The sequence below is a fragment of the Psammomys obesus genome, unplaced genomic scaffold (assembly GCF_907164565.1).
Source record: "Psammomys obesus unplaced genomic scaffold, mPsaObe1.curated_primary_1811, whole genome shotgun sequence".
Lineage (NCBI taxonomy): Eukaryota > Metazoa > Chordata > Mammalia > Rodentia > Muridae > Psammomys > Psammomys obesus.
Window position 1 is genome coordinate 13961551 of NW_026585691.1, and position 19876 is coordinate 13981426.

At 41.5% G+C, this 19876-nt stretch overlaps 1 protein-coding gene across 1 annotated transcript in view; it reads right to left on the reverse strand.

Annotated features, from left to right (window-relative positions):
* Positions 1-19876, reverse strand: part of Lrrc1 (leucine rich repeat containing 1) — a 119461-nt gene that overhangs the window by 72516 nt on the left and 27069 nt on the right. The window contains exon 2 of the mRNA XM_055598818.1: positions 313-430. Within this exon, the coding sequence (XP_055454793.1) occupies positions 313-430 (118 nt within the window). The remainder of the gene's footprint in view (positions 1-312; positions 431-19876) is intronic.

A 19876-nucleotide genomic window follows, 5' to 3' on the forward strand; every position in this document is an offset into this window, starting at 1 on the left:
GAAACAGTGTTGGTAAACATTTGAAGTTAACCAAACTGCAGTGTTGCCGGCCAAGTGTGGTGAGAAGTGCCTGGGACCCTCACTCTCGAGCGCTGGGGTGCGAGGGCTGCAAGGCAAGGGCAGCCTGAGCTACAAAGGGAGACTCTGTCTTAAGAACGTGGAACTTCAATCTCATTAATTTCCATACAAAAAAGCACACACGTAGCGTTCCCATAACCGGAAAAGGTGTTTCCTTTACACACTCATTTTTATTAATCATGTCCCCACCATCAAAAAAGACAAGAGGGCGATCTAAGTGGGAGATCTTCTTACCATTTCGAGACACGTCAAGTTCCACCAGCTGCATGAAGTTTGCTATTTCTGGAGGGAGTCGCTGAATTTCATTATCACTGAGTCCAAGCTTTCGTAATTTGACTAGCTGAAAAAATTGCTGAAAAAGAAAATGGTTTTACATAGGTTTCATATATATTTGTATGGCCCTTTGAGCTAACAGAACATTTCACTTTGTCTTTTAAAACTAATGAAGACTACAGTGATGTCAATTTCCTGATTTGAGTAGAAAACTTATAAAATTTATATGAAATATCTTCATATTCAAATATAAAATATAAAAGCACCTTTGTTGCATGTCTCTCAGGACATATAAATTCCTATCCACATAGTATATTTTTAAAGGTGTTTTAAAACTGAATAAGCAACCTCATGAGAATAGATTGTCACATCTTCTATGTACCTAAATATTAAAACTATGATATTAAATAGACATGTAAACATAAGAATATATTTTCAAAGAACTTTAATAAAACTGTCTGTATAAAATATAGCACATTAATTCTATTGGTTATAGATGTAATATCTCACATTGTACGCAACAAGTAAAGAAATCCTCTGACCAGGAATCCAAGTCTACACTGGATTCCCACAACTGCAGCAGACTGAGTATGTAGTCTTTCTCCTACAGCATTCACCAATGTACTAAAATTTATACAGATGAACATAAATATAAAAATATGCAATAAGCCTTTGAAGACTCCTAACATACAAAGCAATAAGGAAACTAGAGAGTGATGCAACAATATTCTTTTTTTAAAAAATTCGCTTTACATCTTGGTTGTAGCCCCATCCCTCTTCACCTCCCAGCACCACCACCCTCCCTCCCTCCCTCCCTCCCTCCCTCCCACCCTCCATCCATCCCTATTCCTCGGCAAAGGGGAGGCCCCTTCCCATCCACCTCAGCTCATCAAGTCGCATCAAAATTCTCACAGCCAAAAATTGGGACAAATAATAATAAAGTTTAAAAGAGAGAGAGAGAGAGGGGTGCTGTATGTAGCCATAAAGAAACTGGGTCAAGTACCTCTAACAGGAGAAAACTGACTGAAAATTCATTTTTAAAAAACAGTTAAATTCTTGTCTTCTCGTCTCTGTCCTTCACAGCCAGGCCAAAATAATAATAATAATAACAACAACAACAATTGAAAGCCCGGGGGGTGAGGAGGTTAATGACAAGAATAAGGCAAACCTAATTTTCAAAAACTAGTCAAAGGCTATTGGTGGGAGCATAACCTCTTGTCTGCAGGCAACCAGGACCCCAGGCATGGGCACAGTTCTAGAGATACCAATCAGCCCAGGGAGGAGCGGACATGATGTCCTCCACCCCCAGCACTCACACAGTTTCTGCACATGTTCATCTCACACACATTCCCAGGACCTGGGTCTCCAGATTCCCTAGATACCCAGGGGAGAGCCTACAAAATACAAGAGGCCAAGTGTGTACGTATGCACATGAAGGAGCGCGCGCGCGCGCACACACACACACACACACATATACACACACACACACACTAACTGAACAGGGAACCAAGAAAACTTCAGCTAAAATGTACAGCATCCTGGGGAGTAGGGGAGGATATCAAGCTGAAACTGTACGTTACCAAATCAAGAACATTTTGAATTAAACACTTACAAATTTAACAGTATTGTGGCCTCCACAAAAGGATCTAAGAGAAGACAGATAAAATTTAAAGTTCCCCAGAAGTTTAGCAAAGCTCAGAGATTGTGAAATGGGAGGGGAGTGTACAAGAAAACTAGACGGCTCCACAAGTAACAGTCCCTGTAATCATATGGAGCACAAACACGTGAGGCCTTCTGGTTCCCAAGGGCACACCATCAGGACAACAAACGTGTTAGGGTTTGGATGCGATCTGTCTTCCAGAGCTTCACGCCTGAAACACTCCCCAGCTGGCGGTGCTAAGGGGAGGAGGTTTATGGGAGCTTCCGCAGGGGTGACCTAGCAGGAGAAAGTACATCACCATTACTTGGTGGTGAAGAGCCCAGATCCGGGCTTCACACTCCGTCCTCTGATCTGAACCAGCCCCGCCTCTGTGCTCACATGAATGCACCTCTTCCCTCTTGTTTCTTTTAAGTTATTCTGCCCACAATAGCGCAAAAATAACTAACATAGAACAGAAAACACAATTAAGGAATATGGTAAACTACAGAACTGTAGTTTTTAAACTTGCAGAGATGACTGAAGTAACGGGAAAAAGACTTAACAGGGAGCTTGAACGCAAAATGGCACTAGACACGACACAAACCTGAAGTAGAAAGTCAATGGCACACTGCCATTAAAAAGACAAGAGGTTATTCTCCACCCAAACATGAAAAATTTGCTTTTCCCACACTTTCCCCAGAAATCTATAAAAATATGGGCATAAATTTAAAAGAATGATATGATATTCAGGATACAGAACTCAGCAAGATAAAAGAAATCCTCAGAGCAAAATCAGAGAGATTCCCATATGACCCTGAGCCATAAGCCCTATGCATAGGCTCCCAGATGGGAGTTTTGAAAAATATGGATAAAAACATATCTCATGGATTATCTGATGTGGTATGAAGTACAAAGTAGTCTGCAACTCTGACTGTTCAGTGATAAATCAGAAACAGATATGAAAACAACAAAACAAGCAAATGGGGATGGATTAATTCCAGGGAAGGTATAGCAAAAGAAGAAAAAAATCATTATATAAATGTAAGGTTTGGCTAGGAGGAATACACAACAGTCTCAATCATGTTATACCCTCTACACTGATTTAAAAAAAAAAAACACATTATGACCATAACAGAAAGGCAAGAAACTAAAGATGCATCTCAACTTCCACTAAAGGACACCTACAGAGAGCTACAAGATGAGACAAACAAGCCACTGACCATAAGGAAGCATAGCTATAGAGGTACCACAGAGCAGGAGCTTCTCAAAAGCCCAGGGAAGAAAGTGGCCTCTGGAGGAGGAAAGAGACCCCTGTTCTTCAGCACCATGGTTCCTGGCTGATTAGAATTGTGAAATGACTGCATACATTGCATTGTTAAAAATAGAAGATGAATTTACAAAGGAGAGAGTCTACAGTACGATGACAGGATGCTCCAAATGTTGATTGTGAGAGGCTAATACTGACTAGTTGTCTTCTCCTTTTACTGGTTATTAAAAAAAGAAAAGAGCTAATGTTGATATAATGATCCGAATGGGGCAAAATGTTCTCAAGTCTACTGATACATTTGGCACCTCTCCTCACACTATAACTAAACAGCAAAAGTAAGCATAATGCACAAATATGTCTTTACATTATGATGTTAAAATTTAAACTCGGGAGCACATTGCGAATAATTAAATAGGTTTGCCAACCTATTTGATTATTATAAACACAATAGAACTTGAAAAGGCAAAAAGAAAATCCAAAGCAAAACAACGTTTCAGATTCTCTTAAAAAAAAAAAAAAAAGAAAGAAAGAAAGAGCCATGCTGACTACAGGGAGAGAACACTGGGTGGGATGGAAGTAGATCACACTTAGGTCAGGTGACAAGAATACTGCATGTCGTTTTTAAGATTAAGAACTACAGATTATTTAAATGAAATATGAATCTGCACAAACGGTACTACTAATTGGACATATAGGATAATGAAGAAGACGCTCAATGGAGGCTAATCCTTGAGATTCTTTAACCATCGGCTGAGGTTTATTTTAAAGGATGGTAACCTCTTTATACTAGCTGTACTAAAGCACTAGCAAACACAAAAGCCATTGAAAAGAATCACATATTTGAATAACTGAGCAGATGCCAATTGTTCAAAGAGTCTGACAGTTTCATAATACATCAATGTGTTTACTCAAGTATGAAAAGCTTACTTTGTTTTCCAAGAAAGGCGTAATAGCAAAAAAGTACAAAAGCCATTACCCATTCCATGCATCCAGGGCCCGCTGGTATACAGCACAAGAAATCAAGTAAATCAGGTGCTCGGGCTGCAGTAAATAACAAGGACAGCCTACACATCCCCACATCTAACAGAGGTCATGACAAGCAAACAAGTTTGGGGTTTTGTCCCACAGGTTGAAAGCATCCTCACCTACAGCCTGTGCCAAATACTGCATCATGGAAGTCAGCATGAAAAGGAGCGACTAACTGTAAGAGTACAGTGTGCCATCATCTCAGAATGAACCCAGGGACTCCTCAGTCCTTTCCCACAGTAGCCTGATGGATCTAACCAATATTCTAAATCACCTGCTACTTTCTTACACAGTTGAGGACATGTCACTCAAACTGTATCACACTGCAAATTTTCAGCTCCCTTACAGAGTCGGAGAAAAGAATTCATAAGCTATAAAACCTCTGTGCCTTGCTTCTGAAAACAGCCAGGGCACACGGAGAACAATTTGGGTAGCTCTTCTGGCAGGGTGCCTGAGCACTGAGCAATCATGTGATAGAACACACAGCAACACTATTCTTCAAATCTACATGTTTGATTACAGCTCACTGACCCACTTAGGCCACATTCAGTACAATTATATTCAGAGAAACCCCATTGCCCTGGGTTGTTACACAGCACCAGGCTCCTTACAGCCACTATTGTTTTTAGCAGATACTGAGCCTTTCATTCAACAAAACAAAATGCTGTTCCCATTATCTATCTGACAAGGTCTTTTGCCCCCTTGGTACCATTAATACTTATTTTCTGCATTTGAAAAAAAGGGCAAAGAAAAACTCAGTTCCCAAAGGGGCTGCATTCTTTCATGTTACTATATGGCCAACCATAAATCAGTTGTACCCAAATTCGTCAAATTCCTCCATAAAGTAGAGAAGAACCACCGTTATGGCTTTCCACAGAACAACAGTGTCAATAATGCCACAAACCTCTGAAAAACTGTAGGCAGGCTGCAATCCATTTTCCATTTCAAATAACTTAATATATAACTTAAATCAACTATCCCTGTCCTCATTAAGTTAGGCTCCCTTTCTGATCAACCACCTATACAGATACTGTAAACCAGAAGCATTTCTTACAAAATCAGGAACAGGACAGGGGTGCAATTGTGCCCAATCTCATCCAACACAGTGCTGGAAGACTGACATCAAAGACAAAAGAAACAAAGGGGACAGAAACTGCAAGGGCCAAAGTGAAGCATCCCTACTTGTAGATGACATGGGAACACCCTAAATACTCCACCAGAAAACTCTTAGACACCTTCAGAAAAATGCCAGGACTCAAATTTAACACACAAAACTCAGCAGCCTTTCTATACATGGATAATGAACTCAAAGAGAAAAAACTAGGAGAAAAACAATCTCATTCACAATAGCTTCAAAAGAAAACAGAACTAGAACTAAGTCTAACAAAGGAGGTAAAAGACCTCTACTCTACAACGAAAACTTTGAGACAGTGAAGAAAAGAAAACACCAGGAGACAGAGGCCCCCCACACTCACAGAGAGGCAATTTATACTGCGAAAATAGTTATATTAGCAAAAGCGATCTGCAGATGCAGCACAATTCTCAACAAATTTTTCATGATATTCTTCCAGAAATAAGAAAATGATTTTTCCTCCCACCTCCATAGCTTCCTAAAAATAACAATTCATAAGACTCATTAAATATTATACAAATACCTAAGCCACATAGTTAGGCTCTTCTTTGACTCACTCTTAACTTAAAATAACCCCTTCTACTAATCTACATTCTGCCAGGTGGCTGGTTACCTAAGTTCAGGCACCATGCATCATCTACCTCACATCTTGCCAGCTGACTCTCGCACACCTGGCTCTATCCCAGAATCCCTTCTGCCTGCCAGATGGCATTTCCTGCCTCATCCATAGGCCATAGGTTTTTAATTGACAGGTGTTATATCCATACAATACACAAGATGTTCCTTCTACAGCAGAAGGAACCTGTCTGCTGTAGAAGGCTATATGCACGTGAAAATACAAGCATCAAAAGGTCATCCAATCAATAAATGGACCAAAAGAATACAGAGTTATCAACTAAGATATACGTAGCAGAGAACAAGTTGGAGAAAGGATAACTAACTCCAAGGATGTTTGGAAAACCATATAGAAACCTGATGTGTGTGTGTGTGTGTGTGTGTGTGTGTGTGTGTGTGTGTGTTCATATAAGTGTTTAATAGGGTTACCAAACACAGGGGATTATTCTTATCCAGAAGTCACATGCTGCCAAACAAAAAGCCCAGTGCCAGGTGTAGTACACCTCCTCCCCTCCAGCTGTTGGTCAGGTATGTCCCAGAGACCTCACAAATCAAAACAAACTATTGTTGTAGCTCTTTGTTATCCACCAGAGGTAGATAGCTGAACCCAACTACTGAAAACATCACACATCCTGGGCACGACACGTGGAAGAATAGAGTTGGCACTGAGCAGGAAGTCTCCTCTCCTAGGTAGCTCTCCTAGTCCTGAACGGTACTCTCGGGCTGCTGGGGGGAGAAGTCGTCAACAGTCTTAGCCAACTGTGATCTTCTTTAAGGGGGTGGCTCCTGGTTGGCCGTGCTCCAGTGGAAGCCCCACACCCAGAAGTATACACACAGCACAAATTGGAGTTGGTGAGTTATTAAATTTTTAAAAAGAAAAAAAAGGATGTGCAGTTGAGGGCACAGGGAGGTAGGATGGATTGGGGGGGACTTACAGGGAAGAGATGGGTGAATATGCTAAAAGTAGATTATATGAAATTCTCAAAGAAAAATAATATTTTTAGTAGAAGACATACATTAGGCCAATAAATGTTCAAAAAATATTCCAACATCCCTAGCTATCAGAGATACGAAAATTAAAGCTGTGGGGCTGAGGATGTAACTCAGTTGGTGGCGTGCTTGTCTAGCATGCATGAAGTCCTCTGGGACCACATAAGCTAGGCACATACCTATAATCCCAGCAATTGAAGGTGCATGCAGGAGGATCAGAAGTTCAAGGTCATTCTTGGCTACATAGAGAATTTAAGGACAGCCTATGCTACAAAAGGCCCTATATCAAAAGAACAGAAAAACTGGATTGATTACCTCAGTAAGAACAGCTGTCATCAAGATACCAAATGACAAGAAATGCTGGTGAGAATGCGGGGAAAAAAGAATGCTTGGTGACTGAAGGCAGGAATATAAGTGTTACACAAATATGGAAATCAGTGTGGAAGGGCCTCAAAAAACAAAAACTAGAACTATCATGTGACCCAGCTCTACCATTCATGGTTTTACAACCAAAGGACTGTAAGTCAATGTATCATGTATCCTGCATGATTCACAATAGCTGTGACAAATGGGGCCAACCTAGATGTCATTCAATAGATCAAGGGATAAAAAATGTGAAACACACACACACACACACACACACGCAATGGAACTCTCTTCGGCTACAAAGAAAAGCCTTTGCAGGAAATTGTATAGAACTGGAGATCAGCATGCTAAGTGAAATAAGCCAGATCGAAGACAGATGCATGCTTTCTCTCACAAGTGAACTGATTTAAGTATGTGTGTTATACATACAAATGTATGGATATGCATACATCTGTGCGGTCTATGAAAATAGCAAAGGGACCATTACAAAGAAACACTGTGACTTGCCTTGACCAATAACATGTGGAAGATTTTGAGGTCCAGGCCCAAGAGCTCCAGTTGTGTCTTAAGGGAAGAGGACAAAGGCCTTGGGAAGAGTAGAGGAGCTCCAGATGAGATGGTAGAGACTGACAGAAGGGAGAGCAGCAGGGGAAATGGTGGAGCAGGCTAGCCTTCATCCTCTCTCCAAACGCTCCTCAGGAGTGTACATGCAAGGGTATGTGTGTGTATGCATGCACGTGCCCCAGATGTGCGCGTGTGTGTGTGTGTGTGTGTGTGTGTGTGTGTGTGTGTGCATACGCATGCGCATGCCTGTGCCTCAGGGCTGTGTTTGTGTCATGAAATTAAGGACCCAACCTAGAAGGTTGAAAAATAGTCTCTGCTAATACATGGAAAGGATAACAGAAAATATGTCTTTAAAAAAAAATCTTAGGAAATTCTGCTGTCCTAAATAGTCTACCACAAAATGAGGTAGAAAGTTCAGATCCACTACTGGAGAACATATATTAAAACTGATGAAGCACAATACAAAATTCTGTAGCCAACCATGGAGTGGCAACTTTTCCAACAGAAATTAAAAGAGAAAGCAGCTGAGTAAAAGGATTCATAATAAACAAGAAAGTTCATAATAGGCGAGAGGGAACAATATTTGCAGAATAGTAAAAGAACCAGCTACGCTGAGGACTAAACAACCACATCTCACATCAGAATCTGAGTTTGAAAGGGTTTTAGCAAACGCTCAAAACTAAGAGCTGGGCTGGTAAGATGGCCCAGCACGTAAGAACGCTTGCTCCAGAGATGCCGGCACCCATGCAGAGCCAAGCAGTCTGTGTACGTATGTCCTGAGGATGGGAGAGACAGGAGGATTGCTGTGGCTGCTGTCTTTCAGCCTAGCCAAGAAAACGCCAGGCTCAGAGAAAACAGAGGCAGGAGTGACAGGGCGGGTCACTGAATACCCTCTTCTAGGTTCCGTGTGCACACACAGGCACTAGCAGATAAACTTACACAGCACCCCCCACCCCCCTCTCCTACTGCACAGCACGGCAAATATAACTGTGTTATACATTCGGAAATAACTAAGACTAACTTTCCAGTGTTCTCAGCACATTTTTAAATGTTAAATATTTGAGGCGATAGATACAACTAGGCTGAATTAATTATTCCACACCATATGCATAATTCATGGCATTATTTTGTATCCCACAAACTTTTCAATTACAAGCTGTCAATTTATAACAAAGGAGAATTTGGAATAATGATTCACAAAATACAAAGCTCATATTCGTATACACTAGAATAGGAAATAGTTGATAATAGTTGATAACCGTGGAATGAGACAAAAAGCCCCATCCCTTACAAAAACCATTTCTTCTGTAATTGCAGAAATGAGTTACTTGCCGATTATCTGCCCAGGAGACAGATTACTACTCTAAAATACAGTATGTAGTAGGTTTGGGTTTTAGCTGTACAGGAAGCCTTTGTGCAGTGAAGAAAAGGCCCGTTCGTTCATTTCTTCCCGTAGCTCTAAAGTCTCAGATGAGCTGATTTTAAACAGACAAATCCGCTCCCCGCTGAGAGCTGGCAGGTGTGCACTTGGGTATTTCTAACAAAGGGGCTGCGCTGATTTTGCTCAAATAGGTCTCCAGTTTGGGGGTACTTTATCTCCGTTGATAATTCCGTCCTCTCATCTGCTGGCATTTCAAACTATTCTGTGGCAGTTCCATGCCCCATTTCCCTTTCACCATTAACAATCTTTAATAAAGATGCAAATGCCCAAGGTTCCCCACCATTGTTGAAAAGGCTCTGGGATAAATGGCTCTGAAAATCACACAGCCAGGAATGCTGTTCTCAGGGCTTGATCAGGGAAGTGGGCAAAGTTGACAGAAGAAACTCTTAATTGAAACCAGAAGACATTAGGACAGTATGATTTTACCGGGAACCTGAATAAGCTGTTAACATGGAAAGCCCAGGCTGGTGGCCCCACAGAGAAGTGACAGGAGTGACAGGGGATAGGCAGAGCAGAATGGTCCAGGAAAGATCAACTAAGAAAATACTATTAACCAAAACACTAACATCAAGAGAAGGAGTAAATGGAGCTGCCAAATGGAAGCAATGAGCTATTCACCATTAGCCGTTAAAATTCATGTATCTGCAAAGTATTTAATAATATTATATTATATTATATTATATTATATTATATTATATTATATTATATTATATTATATTATATTATATTATATTATATTATATTATATTATATTATATTATATTATATTATATATATATGCATTCCAGGGTTAGGGGAAAACAAAGCAAAATCACATAAATAGCATAAACCTTACTTTGCTTAAAAGTGTGACAGGAATACAGGAGAGGGACAAAAGGATAAGTCTGTTGGAAGAAGATAAATTAAGCCAAATGACTGAGGACCACTCAGCTTCTATGTTTCTATACTGGTGACAAAAAAAATCAAAGAGGCAATGTGTACTAAGTGCTGCTTTACCTTCACATTTTCTCTTTTGTTGTTTTGGTTTGCTTTTTTTGAGACAAGAGTCTTACTCTGTAGCCCAGTACTGCCTTGAATTGGAATTACGGAAGTGTATCGCTGTCTGGTTTCCTTTATTCATGATTTAAACAATGATAACATCAAGAAAAACTTGAAAAGATAAATATATAAATAATTCACACGTGAAAGAAGGAAATGGAGGAGCCGGAGATGTGGCTTCCTTGACTAGAGTGCTTGCCCAGCACAGGGAAAGCTCTGAGTTAAATCTCTTAAGCCCCATAGAACTGGGTGTGACGCCCACACCCAAGTTGCAGGTACTTGTCCAGGTTCCGGACACTTGCAGGGTAGACTAGAGGTTCAAGGTCATACTCAGATGCCCAATCAGCTCAAGGACAGCGTGGGATAAAAAAGAAAAACTACAAAAGTCAAATATGTTCAGTCAAGTTTATTAAACTCGACTGACATTTGTACAAAGGAAAGTGCTTAGGTACGTTTTCATTCTTTGCACTGAAAAGTTGCGGTTTCATGTTGAGGCTAAGTTCAAAGGTACTCATTTGTTTGGCAAAAGAAATTTCAAGGAGAAGTCAGGCTGTGTCACTGATGTTGCTCACTGCCCTCAAATAGAGCCACAATGGAAAAAAAAAAAAAAAAAAAAAAAAAGAGGGAAAGTGGAGGAGGAAAAGCAGACATGAAGTCTGGCAAGGAGAAGCGTAGTAGGGTTTCGGATGGGAAAGTGCAGGACACAAAATTTCTGGAATTATTAAGGAGATCGGAGCCATTAAAGAGACACCTCCAGACCTGCTCTGGAAAAGGTGCCCGAGAGAAACACTTAGGAGACATAGAAGGCTTCAACTTGTAAAACCAAACTCAATTAAAGGACAGTATGAGCTGAGAATTTGGAGGAAGAGGCCCCTGTTCCTCCAAAGCCACTGCCCAGTACTCCGAGTCAGCACAGAGAAACTAATACAATAGTCGGCAGCAGGGAGGCACTCCATCTCATGATGAAGGTGCTGCATGCCTGAAAGATACAGGACTGAGGAGATTGTGGGGGCTTGTGTCTAAGTTTCAGAGAGCTCCTGAGGCCAGACAACAAGTGGCAAGGTGTGTGTCCCTGTAAACAAACTCCCCTGGAGGCTACTGAATGAAGCTGTGAAGGGAAAGCCTAAGTTGCAATGGAGACTTCAGGATGCTGAAGCTGCCAGAACTATGTGACATACCCAGGAGAGTGGCAGGTGCAGAGTGGAATCAGCTCAGAGAGATGGGAGGGTGAAGTGGAAGGTGCAGGACTACCTAAGTCCTTGGAGCCCACAAGACTGCTCCATGAGCCCCAGACACTAGACATGCCGTGAAGGGTTTGGTGTTTTTCCTGCTGCATTTCAGTCTTGCTCTGCTCCCACCATCCTTTACTATGCCCTGACTCTTTCCTTTTGAAATGGGAATGCTTATTTTGTGCCACTCTGTAACTTGTTTTTAGAGGATAGGTGTTCACGCGCCTTCAGGCTGGTCATAGTAGTCCATGTCTTTACCAGGACTCAGGAGCCAGAGGGAGGCAGATCTGTGAGTTCAAGGCCAACCTGATCTACATATCAAGTTCTAGATCATCCAGGGCTCCACAAGAGCCCATCTTAAAAGAAAACACTGCCTTCAGTTCAGTCTCAGTCAAGACTCAGCCTCTGAACTTTTAAAGCTGTATTTGAAATTGTTAAATACTTACGGGACTGTGAGATGGCCATGAGTCTATGAAGGACAAAGAGTGGAAGGTAAAGGCCCAAAAGTGGTATGTTTGGATGTCATGCTAACGAGGGTGTCACTGTGATGGCTGATCTTGAGTGTCAACTTGACGTGATGTACCATCACCATGGAAACCCAATGCATGTCTCCTACCTGTCTTCTGCTGTCTCCTTTATTTACTGCTGTGCAAAAATATGTGACGAAAGCAACTTAAGGAAGAAGGTGTTTGTTTCTCCTAGTTTGAGAGTATAGTCCATAATGGTGGAAAACTGTGATGTCAGGAGCTTGGGGCAGCTGACTGGGGGTGGGGGGGAGCACGCACAGACAGATATCACTTTCTGCTCACTGGTTAGGGATATAGTGAAACCAGCTGCTTCCAGCTTCTGCCATCATCAGTTTCCCTCCAATGGTACACTCTGTAGCTATAAGCAATAATAAACTCTACATTAAATTGCTGTTGTTACGTAGTGTAACACAGCAATATGAAGAAAGTAAAGCAGACAGTTTGAAGAGATGTTCAAACAAGGAGCCCTGACTCCTAAGGAAATCTAGAAGATAACATAAGACAAGCTGGAGAGTAGCTAACATATAAGGTGGGAAGCAAAAAATCATAATCAATGAGGAACATCCTGCTAAGAAAGAATACCGGCCAGCAAGATGGCTCAGTGGGTAAAAGCACTTGACACAAAGGATGATGATCAGAATTTTACCCCTAAGAACAACATGATGAAAAGAGGGAGCCAACTCTTACATGCTGTCCTCTGACTTTAACATACACACACAGTGGCTCACACATGTGTATACATACACACACACACAAATAGATGTAATAAAATGTTTTTAAAGAAGGGATATTAAGTATCTCCAATTATAATAAACTACATCTGTTATACTTCCTCAGGAGGAAAAGCAAACTGTTTTATAGACAATCACGCTATTAACAATATGTGCAAAGATTCCCACAAGGCAGCCACTCGAAAAGGATGCAAACAGGCTGCACCAGAAGGCTTTTGAGTCAACTTTCTCAGTAAGATACCAATCGTGAAGCCCACTAAGCTTTGTACTGGCAGCCATGATGTCACTGCACTTATTTTAGCAGATGAAGGCTATCTCTATGTGGGAGAATACAACGAAGACTGAAAACTAACACGGTTACCAGATACACACACCGCAGAGTCCCCCAGGACCTCGGCCAATTCAAGAACAAGCCACGGGAAGTCACGGGTACTAGGTTAGCCGCGCAATGCTGTGCATGCCGACTGGTGGGCTCTGAGTAGATTTTAGGCATTTAGAAATATAATTATCTAATTATAATCATCGAAAAAATTCATAATGGAAGCGGGCTGAACTTCTTGAACATTTCCTGACATTAGTCTGAATGCACATAAGCTATGATGTTTTCATAATTGCAAGGCTTACACGCGGTAGTTTTAATATAAGGGTTCCTCTCTATCCACATGCGCTTATATTCCAAGTTTCTGTAGCTCCTGAAGGGGCAGCCTTGTAGCTTCAAAATAAATGCTCTTACATTTAAATTTTTCACCCTGGCTAAATTCATGCTATTTCCTACTAGCTGACCAAAACAGTGAAGTAAACAACAGAATGAAAAAGCTCAGGGTATCCCCTAGCAACTCAACGGTGCAAAACCCAAACATTTCACACGGACCATTACAGTGTAGTTTCCCAAAATGCCAAATTCTAACATTAATCCAGCTGAAGAGCCACAGTCACAGGCCTAAGTGAGAACCATTTGAATTGCCCCACTGTTTGAGGCACAAGAGCAACCAACCACCAGAACACAACAGTCTCTGCCCAACTCCCCATACCTGCCCTTTCATCTGATCAAATGCTCGTGCGTAAGTCTGCTTTTTTTGCATGAAGGGAACAGGCAGCCACGAGCCATCCAGTTAAAAGATGTTCTTTTTAACAGTCTATGTCCTGTATTTTCTCTTTAACTGTTCACCAGCAACCTGCATAAAAGGAAAAACCCTCTTAATGTTGTCCAGTACAAAAACCTTACAAAGTATGATGGATAGTGGCCTCAGGACACACAGTGAGCCACCCTACCACCATAAACGAGGGCTACAGTTCTTTCCCTGTCACTAAACTCTCGAAGCTAGTTGTGGCTGTATCTTTACATTTGCTGCCCAGGTGGCTGCTCAAAACATTATTGAGTAATGGCCAAATTCTGCACATCACCTCTGAAATTTCTATGACATGCAACCAAAAAGAAAATTCATGAAACCCTGTCTCAAAAAAACAGAACAAGAAGGAGGAGGTGGAAGAGATGATGATGATGATGATGATGATGATGATGACGACGACGACGATGATGACGACGACGACGACGACGACGACGACGACAACTGGCAGGTAAAGTGCCTGCTGTGCAAATATAAGGATGGAGTCTGGATCTCCGACAGCCCATATAAATACTTGGTGGACAGAAGAGTCCACAAGCAGTACCAGCACTCAGAGGCAGACATGAGGGATCTCCAAGGACAGCTAGCCAGACTAGCCAAATCTGGGAGCTGTGGGTTTAAGGAAGGGATTCTACCTGAAAGCCAGTCAAGAAAGACACCAGACATCAACCTCTGGCCTCTGCACACAGGTGTGGTCACTCACACTGTGCACCTACAACACCTATAAACACGCATCTGTATGTAAAAGAGGTGGTACTGTAAGATACCCAAACATAATTCCAAGTCTGGGACAGCACCGTTGCCAACTGAACCTCCAGGAAACACTAAAGAGCACCCACCTGTCCAGATGTGAATAGTCCTCCAGAAAGCCCCTGGGCAATTTTCTGAGGTAGTTCACTGATCAACATGACTTCTCTGCTTTACTTTCCCAGTGTCTAACTCCCAGGTGACAGTCTATTTCCTTTACCCATATTTGTACAAAACAAAGAAGCACAGCTCCTATGTCCTGGCTCACTGGCCCTATTATCAGGACCCTCAAGGGTAGGGGGAGAGGTGGTCCTCACTTCCTCACTCCTCTGCCTCTGGAAATCTGTGGAAAACACCTTTCAGAGCCTGAGAGTGAGAGCCCAGAATACCCAGACTTCTTTTAAGCAAGACTTTATCATATGTAGGAGTTAAACCAATTTAAAATTCAAATGCATCACCAATAGAGTGCTTCTGAATTTCCCTAATTTCAAAAACTTTACAACACTGCTGGTTTATCTGTTTTTCACAGAAGCAACTCTAAAATAATGAGAAATAATCTTAATGTGCCAGATATGAGGTAAGGCTTCTACACACACAATTGTGTTTAAGCCAGAAAGAGCCCCAATCCAGGCAGCTAGCTTGATTTTACAAAAGAAGAGACTGAAGCATGGAGAGGGCACCTGCCAGGTTAGGTTACACAGGTGAGACTTTGAACCACATTCAAACCCCACGCCCACTTAAAATCAATGGCAGAGCAGAGTGTACTATGGAGTCCAGGGTCACTAGGCTTCCCTGATTAACTGGCTGTGTGAACTCAGGCAAGCACCTTAGCTAACACCCTGGCTTCTCTGTCATGAAAATGAATGATCATGGTGTCTGTCTCTCCTGCAGTGGCCATTATACTCGTAATATATCCAGAACAGTAGCTGCATGAAAAAATATATAACGTGTTAGCTATAATAATTGCTTGTTATAAAAAAAATACACATTCTTCTTTGCATCCAAGTTACAAAAACTTCTCAAATCCAAGAAACTGTGACCCATCCATCTTGCTACCTTTGGAATATACTCTTAAGATGCAACTAAGTTCTAAACAGCAATCAGCCTGATATATTTTTAAGACTTCCTTTCATTTGCAAAAACAGAGAAGGACCACACACAAAAGACACTACAGGGAAATCACCAGACTGCTAGGATTAAATGTTACATGGTCTCAAAGAACAGACCTTAAATACAAGTTAAGTCCCATAACCCATAATCCAACAGGTACTTCAGCGTCTATCCAAACACAGCAAGGAAATCCAAAGTGTACTTCATACTAATCAAACCAACAAAAACAAAGCAAATGTGGGCCAAAATATAGATGAAAGAGCTGCAGAGATAGCAAGAAAGCTCCGAGCAAGGTCATCAAGACTGAGGAAAGGATGACCCTTAGGGGACACAAAAGGAGCAGAGACAGGAGGGGGAACTGAGAGGATGCACCAGAGGAAAGCTGCCTGCTTTGAGAGACTGTCGCAGTTCTGGCTAGCCTGGACCCTTAAGTGGTGGCCTGCCTGCTTCAGGCCCACAGGAGTGCTACCCAATAACAGAACTCTCCTGCCTGAAGACCTGCCAGCAACCTTGGGCACCTGAGAGGCAAAGAGACGAGGCTAGCTCTGTCTCCACCTTTACTACCAGCAGATTGTGATTCTAAATTATGAGAAGGAAAGAACGCTAATGAGGTAAATTATGCAGTTTTTCTTTTTTTTTTTTCTTAGTATTTAATGAAAGAGCCTCTAGCTCCCCAACAGTCTCTTCTCCTTACATCCCTTTCTAGGTCAGAGGCAGGGACGCAGGATGCATTAAATACAGAAATGTGTGATTACATTTTCAAGTAGGCCTGCTGGAGTTCACCTGCTCCCCACACAATATAAACATGTCTTCTCAAAGCTTTCTGTTGGCTGACCGCCCATCACAGAACAAGGTAGGAATTCAAAGAACCCTGCCACATGCTTATGACATCATTAACACTAGGGAGTTTTAAGAGTTTATAAAGTGCTGACTCTTAGACCACCAACACAGCACCCAATAAGCAACTGGTTACTACACACTGATTGGCAGACGTGAGATGCCAGAGCCACACCTCATGCCAGCTTCTGCTGCAAGTCCAATGTTCCCTGACTCTTCCCTGTTGGCTTTTTCTAACTTCAGCTCCCAGGACCACAAGACCCAGCACTCTATGTTCCTGTGCTAATTAACCAATTGCTTTCAGTCATGGCTTTACTGTTTCTGATACATTTCTCCAGCAACAAACATCTTACTCTCTTCAAATACCACTTCTCTGAAGTTTTACCCAATAAAGACTTTATTTATCTCTCTGATCTTCAACAAGTGGACAAACCCCAGCTGAAGTAAAGAGTAAACTAAGCAGGTCACAGAGTGCCTCAAAATACCTACCATGCTTCTACTTGTCAATAAGTATCCAATGCTCATGTTTCCAGGGAAGTAGAGCAATGCTACCTGACCACTATCTATTAAAATGCATTTGAAGTTCCAATTCAGGATATATGTCTCACATGGTATTCCATTCCCTGGTCAGGAAAGTGGGGCAAGGGAGCAGCTTTGTGCCCAAAGAGTGAGAGTCAAGTGTCAAGATTGGTGAACAAGTTAAAGTACTCATGACAGTAAGACAACACAGTCCCCAAGATAAAAACATGTGGTGCATAAAGAATTAGAACCATCTCTGCTATTACAACACTTGAATTTATCTAAAGTAGATATAAAAATCATAATTTCAGAATTGCACAGTAAAAATATTCCAGTGTGGAGTTCTCCAAGCAGACAACGTCCCCTACCTGCATTATCAACAGGTCCCTAAGGCCCCACTATTAGAGTTTGATTTGGGAGGTAGTCTGTGGTACACAGCTTATGCTACAGTTTATAAATATGCCAACTTGACTCTGAGGAGGAGCCAAGCCTCAAAGACTCTTGCAAGATCTGGTTTTGTGAATATGGAAACTAGCTGGGTAGGGGAGGGAGGGGACGTCAAGGCTCAAATGGAGAACATACCCTCCTTCTCCCACATATGAAGGAACTTACTCCACACCAGTCTATTTCTAAATGCCAAAACAATATGACTTCTAATTCTGCTTTTACAAAGATTCGTTTTTCTTGGTGTGTTTGTGTGTGTCCCTAAGTGTGTTCAAAGATGGATGAGTATCTATCTCTATCTCTCACCATCATTTTTTTTTTTTTTTGAGAAAGGATCTTTCATGGAACATGCAACTTGATGTTTCAACTAGAATGGTTGGCCAAGAGGCCCCAGGATCTGACATCTGCTTCCCCTCTCTCTGCTACTCGGGTACAGAGGCTACAGGTCCAGACTACCATGCCTAACTTTGACAGGGATTCAAACTCAGGTCTTCATGGTTGAATGACAAACAGTTTTCCCACTGAACCATCACCTCTGTCTGATACTGCGTTTTTCTGAAGTCCTATCAACTACATAAATTCCCCTTCCTTGTTTCTCTGCCCCCAGCAGGAGAAAGCACACCTATGTTCCATGCCAATGACCTGCTAAAAAGTCCCCGTTAATTTCCTCTTTTTCTTTTTCTTGCCTTCTCGACCTCTATTTTGTCAGCTTCGAGGACACAGGACACCACCCATGTCAGGCAAGCACATTCTGACTAGACTACATCCCAAGACCTCTTTATACTCTGCCTCATGAACCTATTTACAACCCAGGTGGGCCTTGAATTTGTAATCTTCCTGCCTCAGTCTCCCTAGTAATTGTCACTGAAGGCCCAAGCCAGGAGGTCCAGATTTCCTGTATTAGTTTTAAAAGTAGTAGCAGCAGAGAGTTCATCAAACACCTGAGGGGAAGGCCAATGTGAAATCCAGGCTTCTTGATCTGAGACTGCCCAAATTAACATTCAAGATGAATCACATTTTTAAGTACGGCAACCAAATTTGGCAAAATTTCAGATTTGCCAAGACCCATAAGACACTATATCCGAAGTCTGGTCTGCTTCCGTTTCTCAGTCAAGATTTCAACCTACTACCATTACGAACTATACAAGGGAACACATGAACTAAACTTTGAAGGACAATGCCACGCTCTTTCCTCATGTGTGGTTGGTTAACAGGCAACAATGAGGAATGCACAGGATATAGGAAAATACTAAAGTGTAACCAGACTACAAATCTAGTGATGAACTTTGTCATGCCCCGTGAAGCAGCTAATGGGAGTCAAATAAACATGTCCCGGTATGGCTCTGAGTTACCTAATGACCTGCCATGAGAAAAGAATTGGTCCAACACATATGTTTATACATAAACATATATAGTTCTACACATAGTTACATATGTATATATAAACATATATTTATATAGTTATATATAACTATTTCTAAACATAAGCATGTTTATACAGTTACATATATATAGAAACAGTTATACACATACATTCATATTTTAGTCATATAACTGAAATATGACTGAGTCTGGGAATGCAGTGAGGCCTATGCAAGTGTGGGTCAGATTAAAACTTGTTTCTGAAACAACTGTAGAACCAGACATGCAACTGATCTAGGAAGTTCCTTAATGACCCTAGGGTTCTCTCTGTTCAATGTCTAGGCATATTTTCTGTCTCACATTTAAATTTTGCCAAGGTAATTTACGGGAACACTGGGCAATATGCACTTTGGCCTATAATTGACTATGTTGTAAATACAGCACTTACAAGAAGCAACAAGGAAATCTACAGATTATCTGGGATCATATGACAAAATTCAAGCACAATGTATGGCACAACCCCTGGTAAAAATTAAAAGAACATGAAGGAAGCAACGGTGAGGTAGCAAAAATCACAGAAATTTTCTTGAGGACTGTAAGAAAGAAGAAAGACCAAACTTAGAATCTTCCTGCTTCAGAAATTACAGGTATGTACCACCATTCACAGTGATACAAAGAATTCTTAAAATGCAGAAATATAACTGATTTTTATCAAATTTTTCCATGCTGATACTTTTAAAAAGCCTTCACAGATGAAGACAGTACTATGTGGGAATGGCATGACAGGCCCATGTGAAGGGCTATGGTAGATACC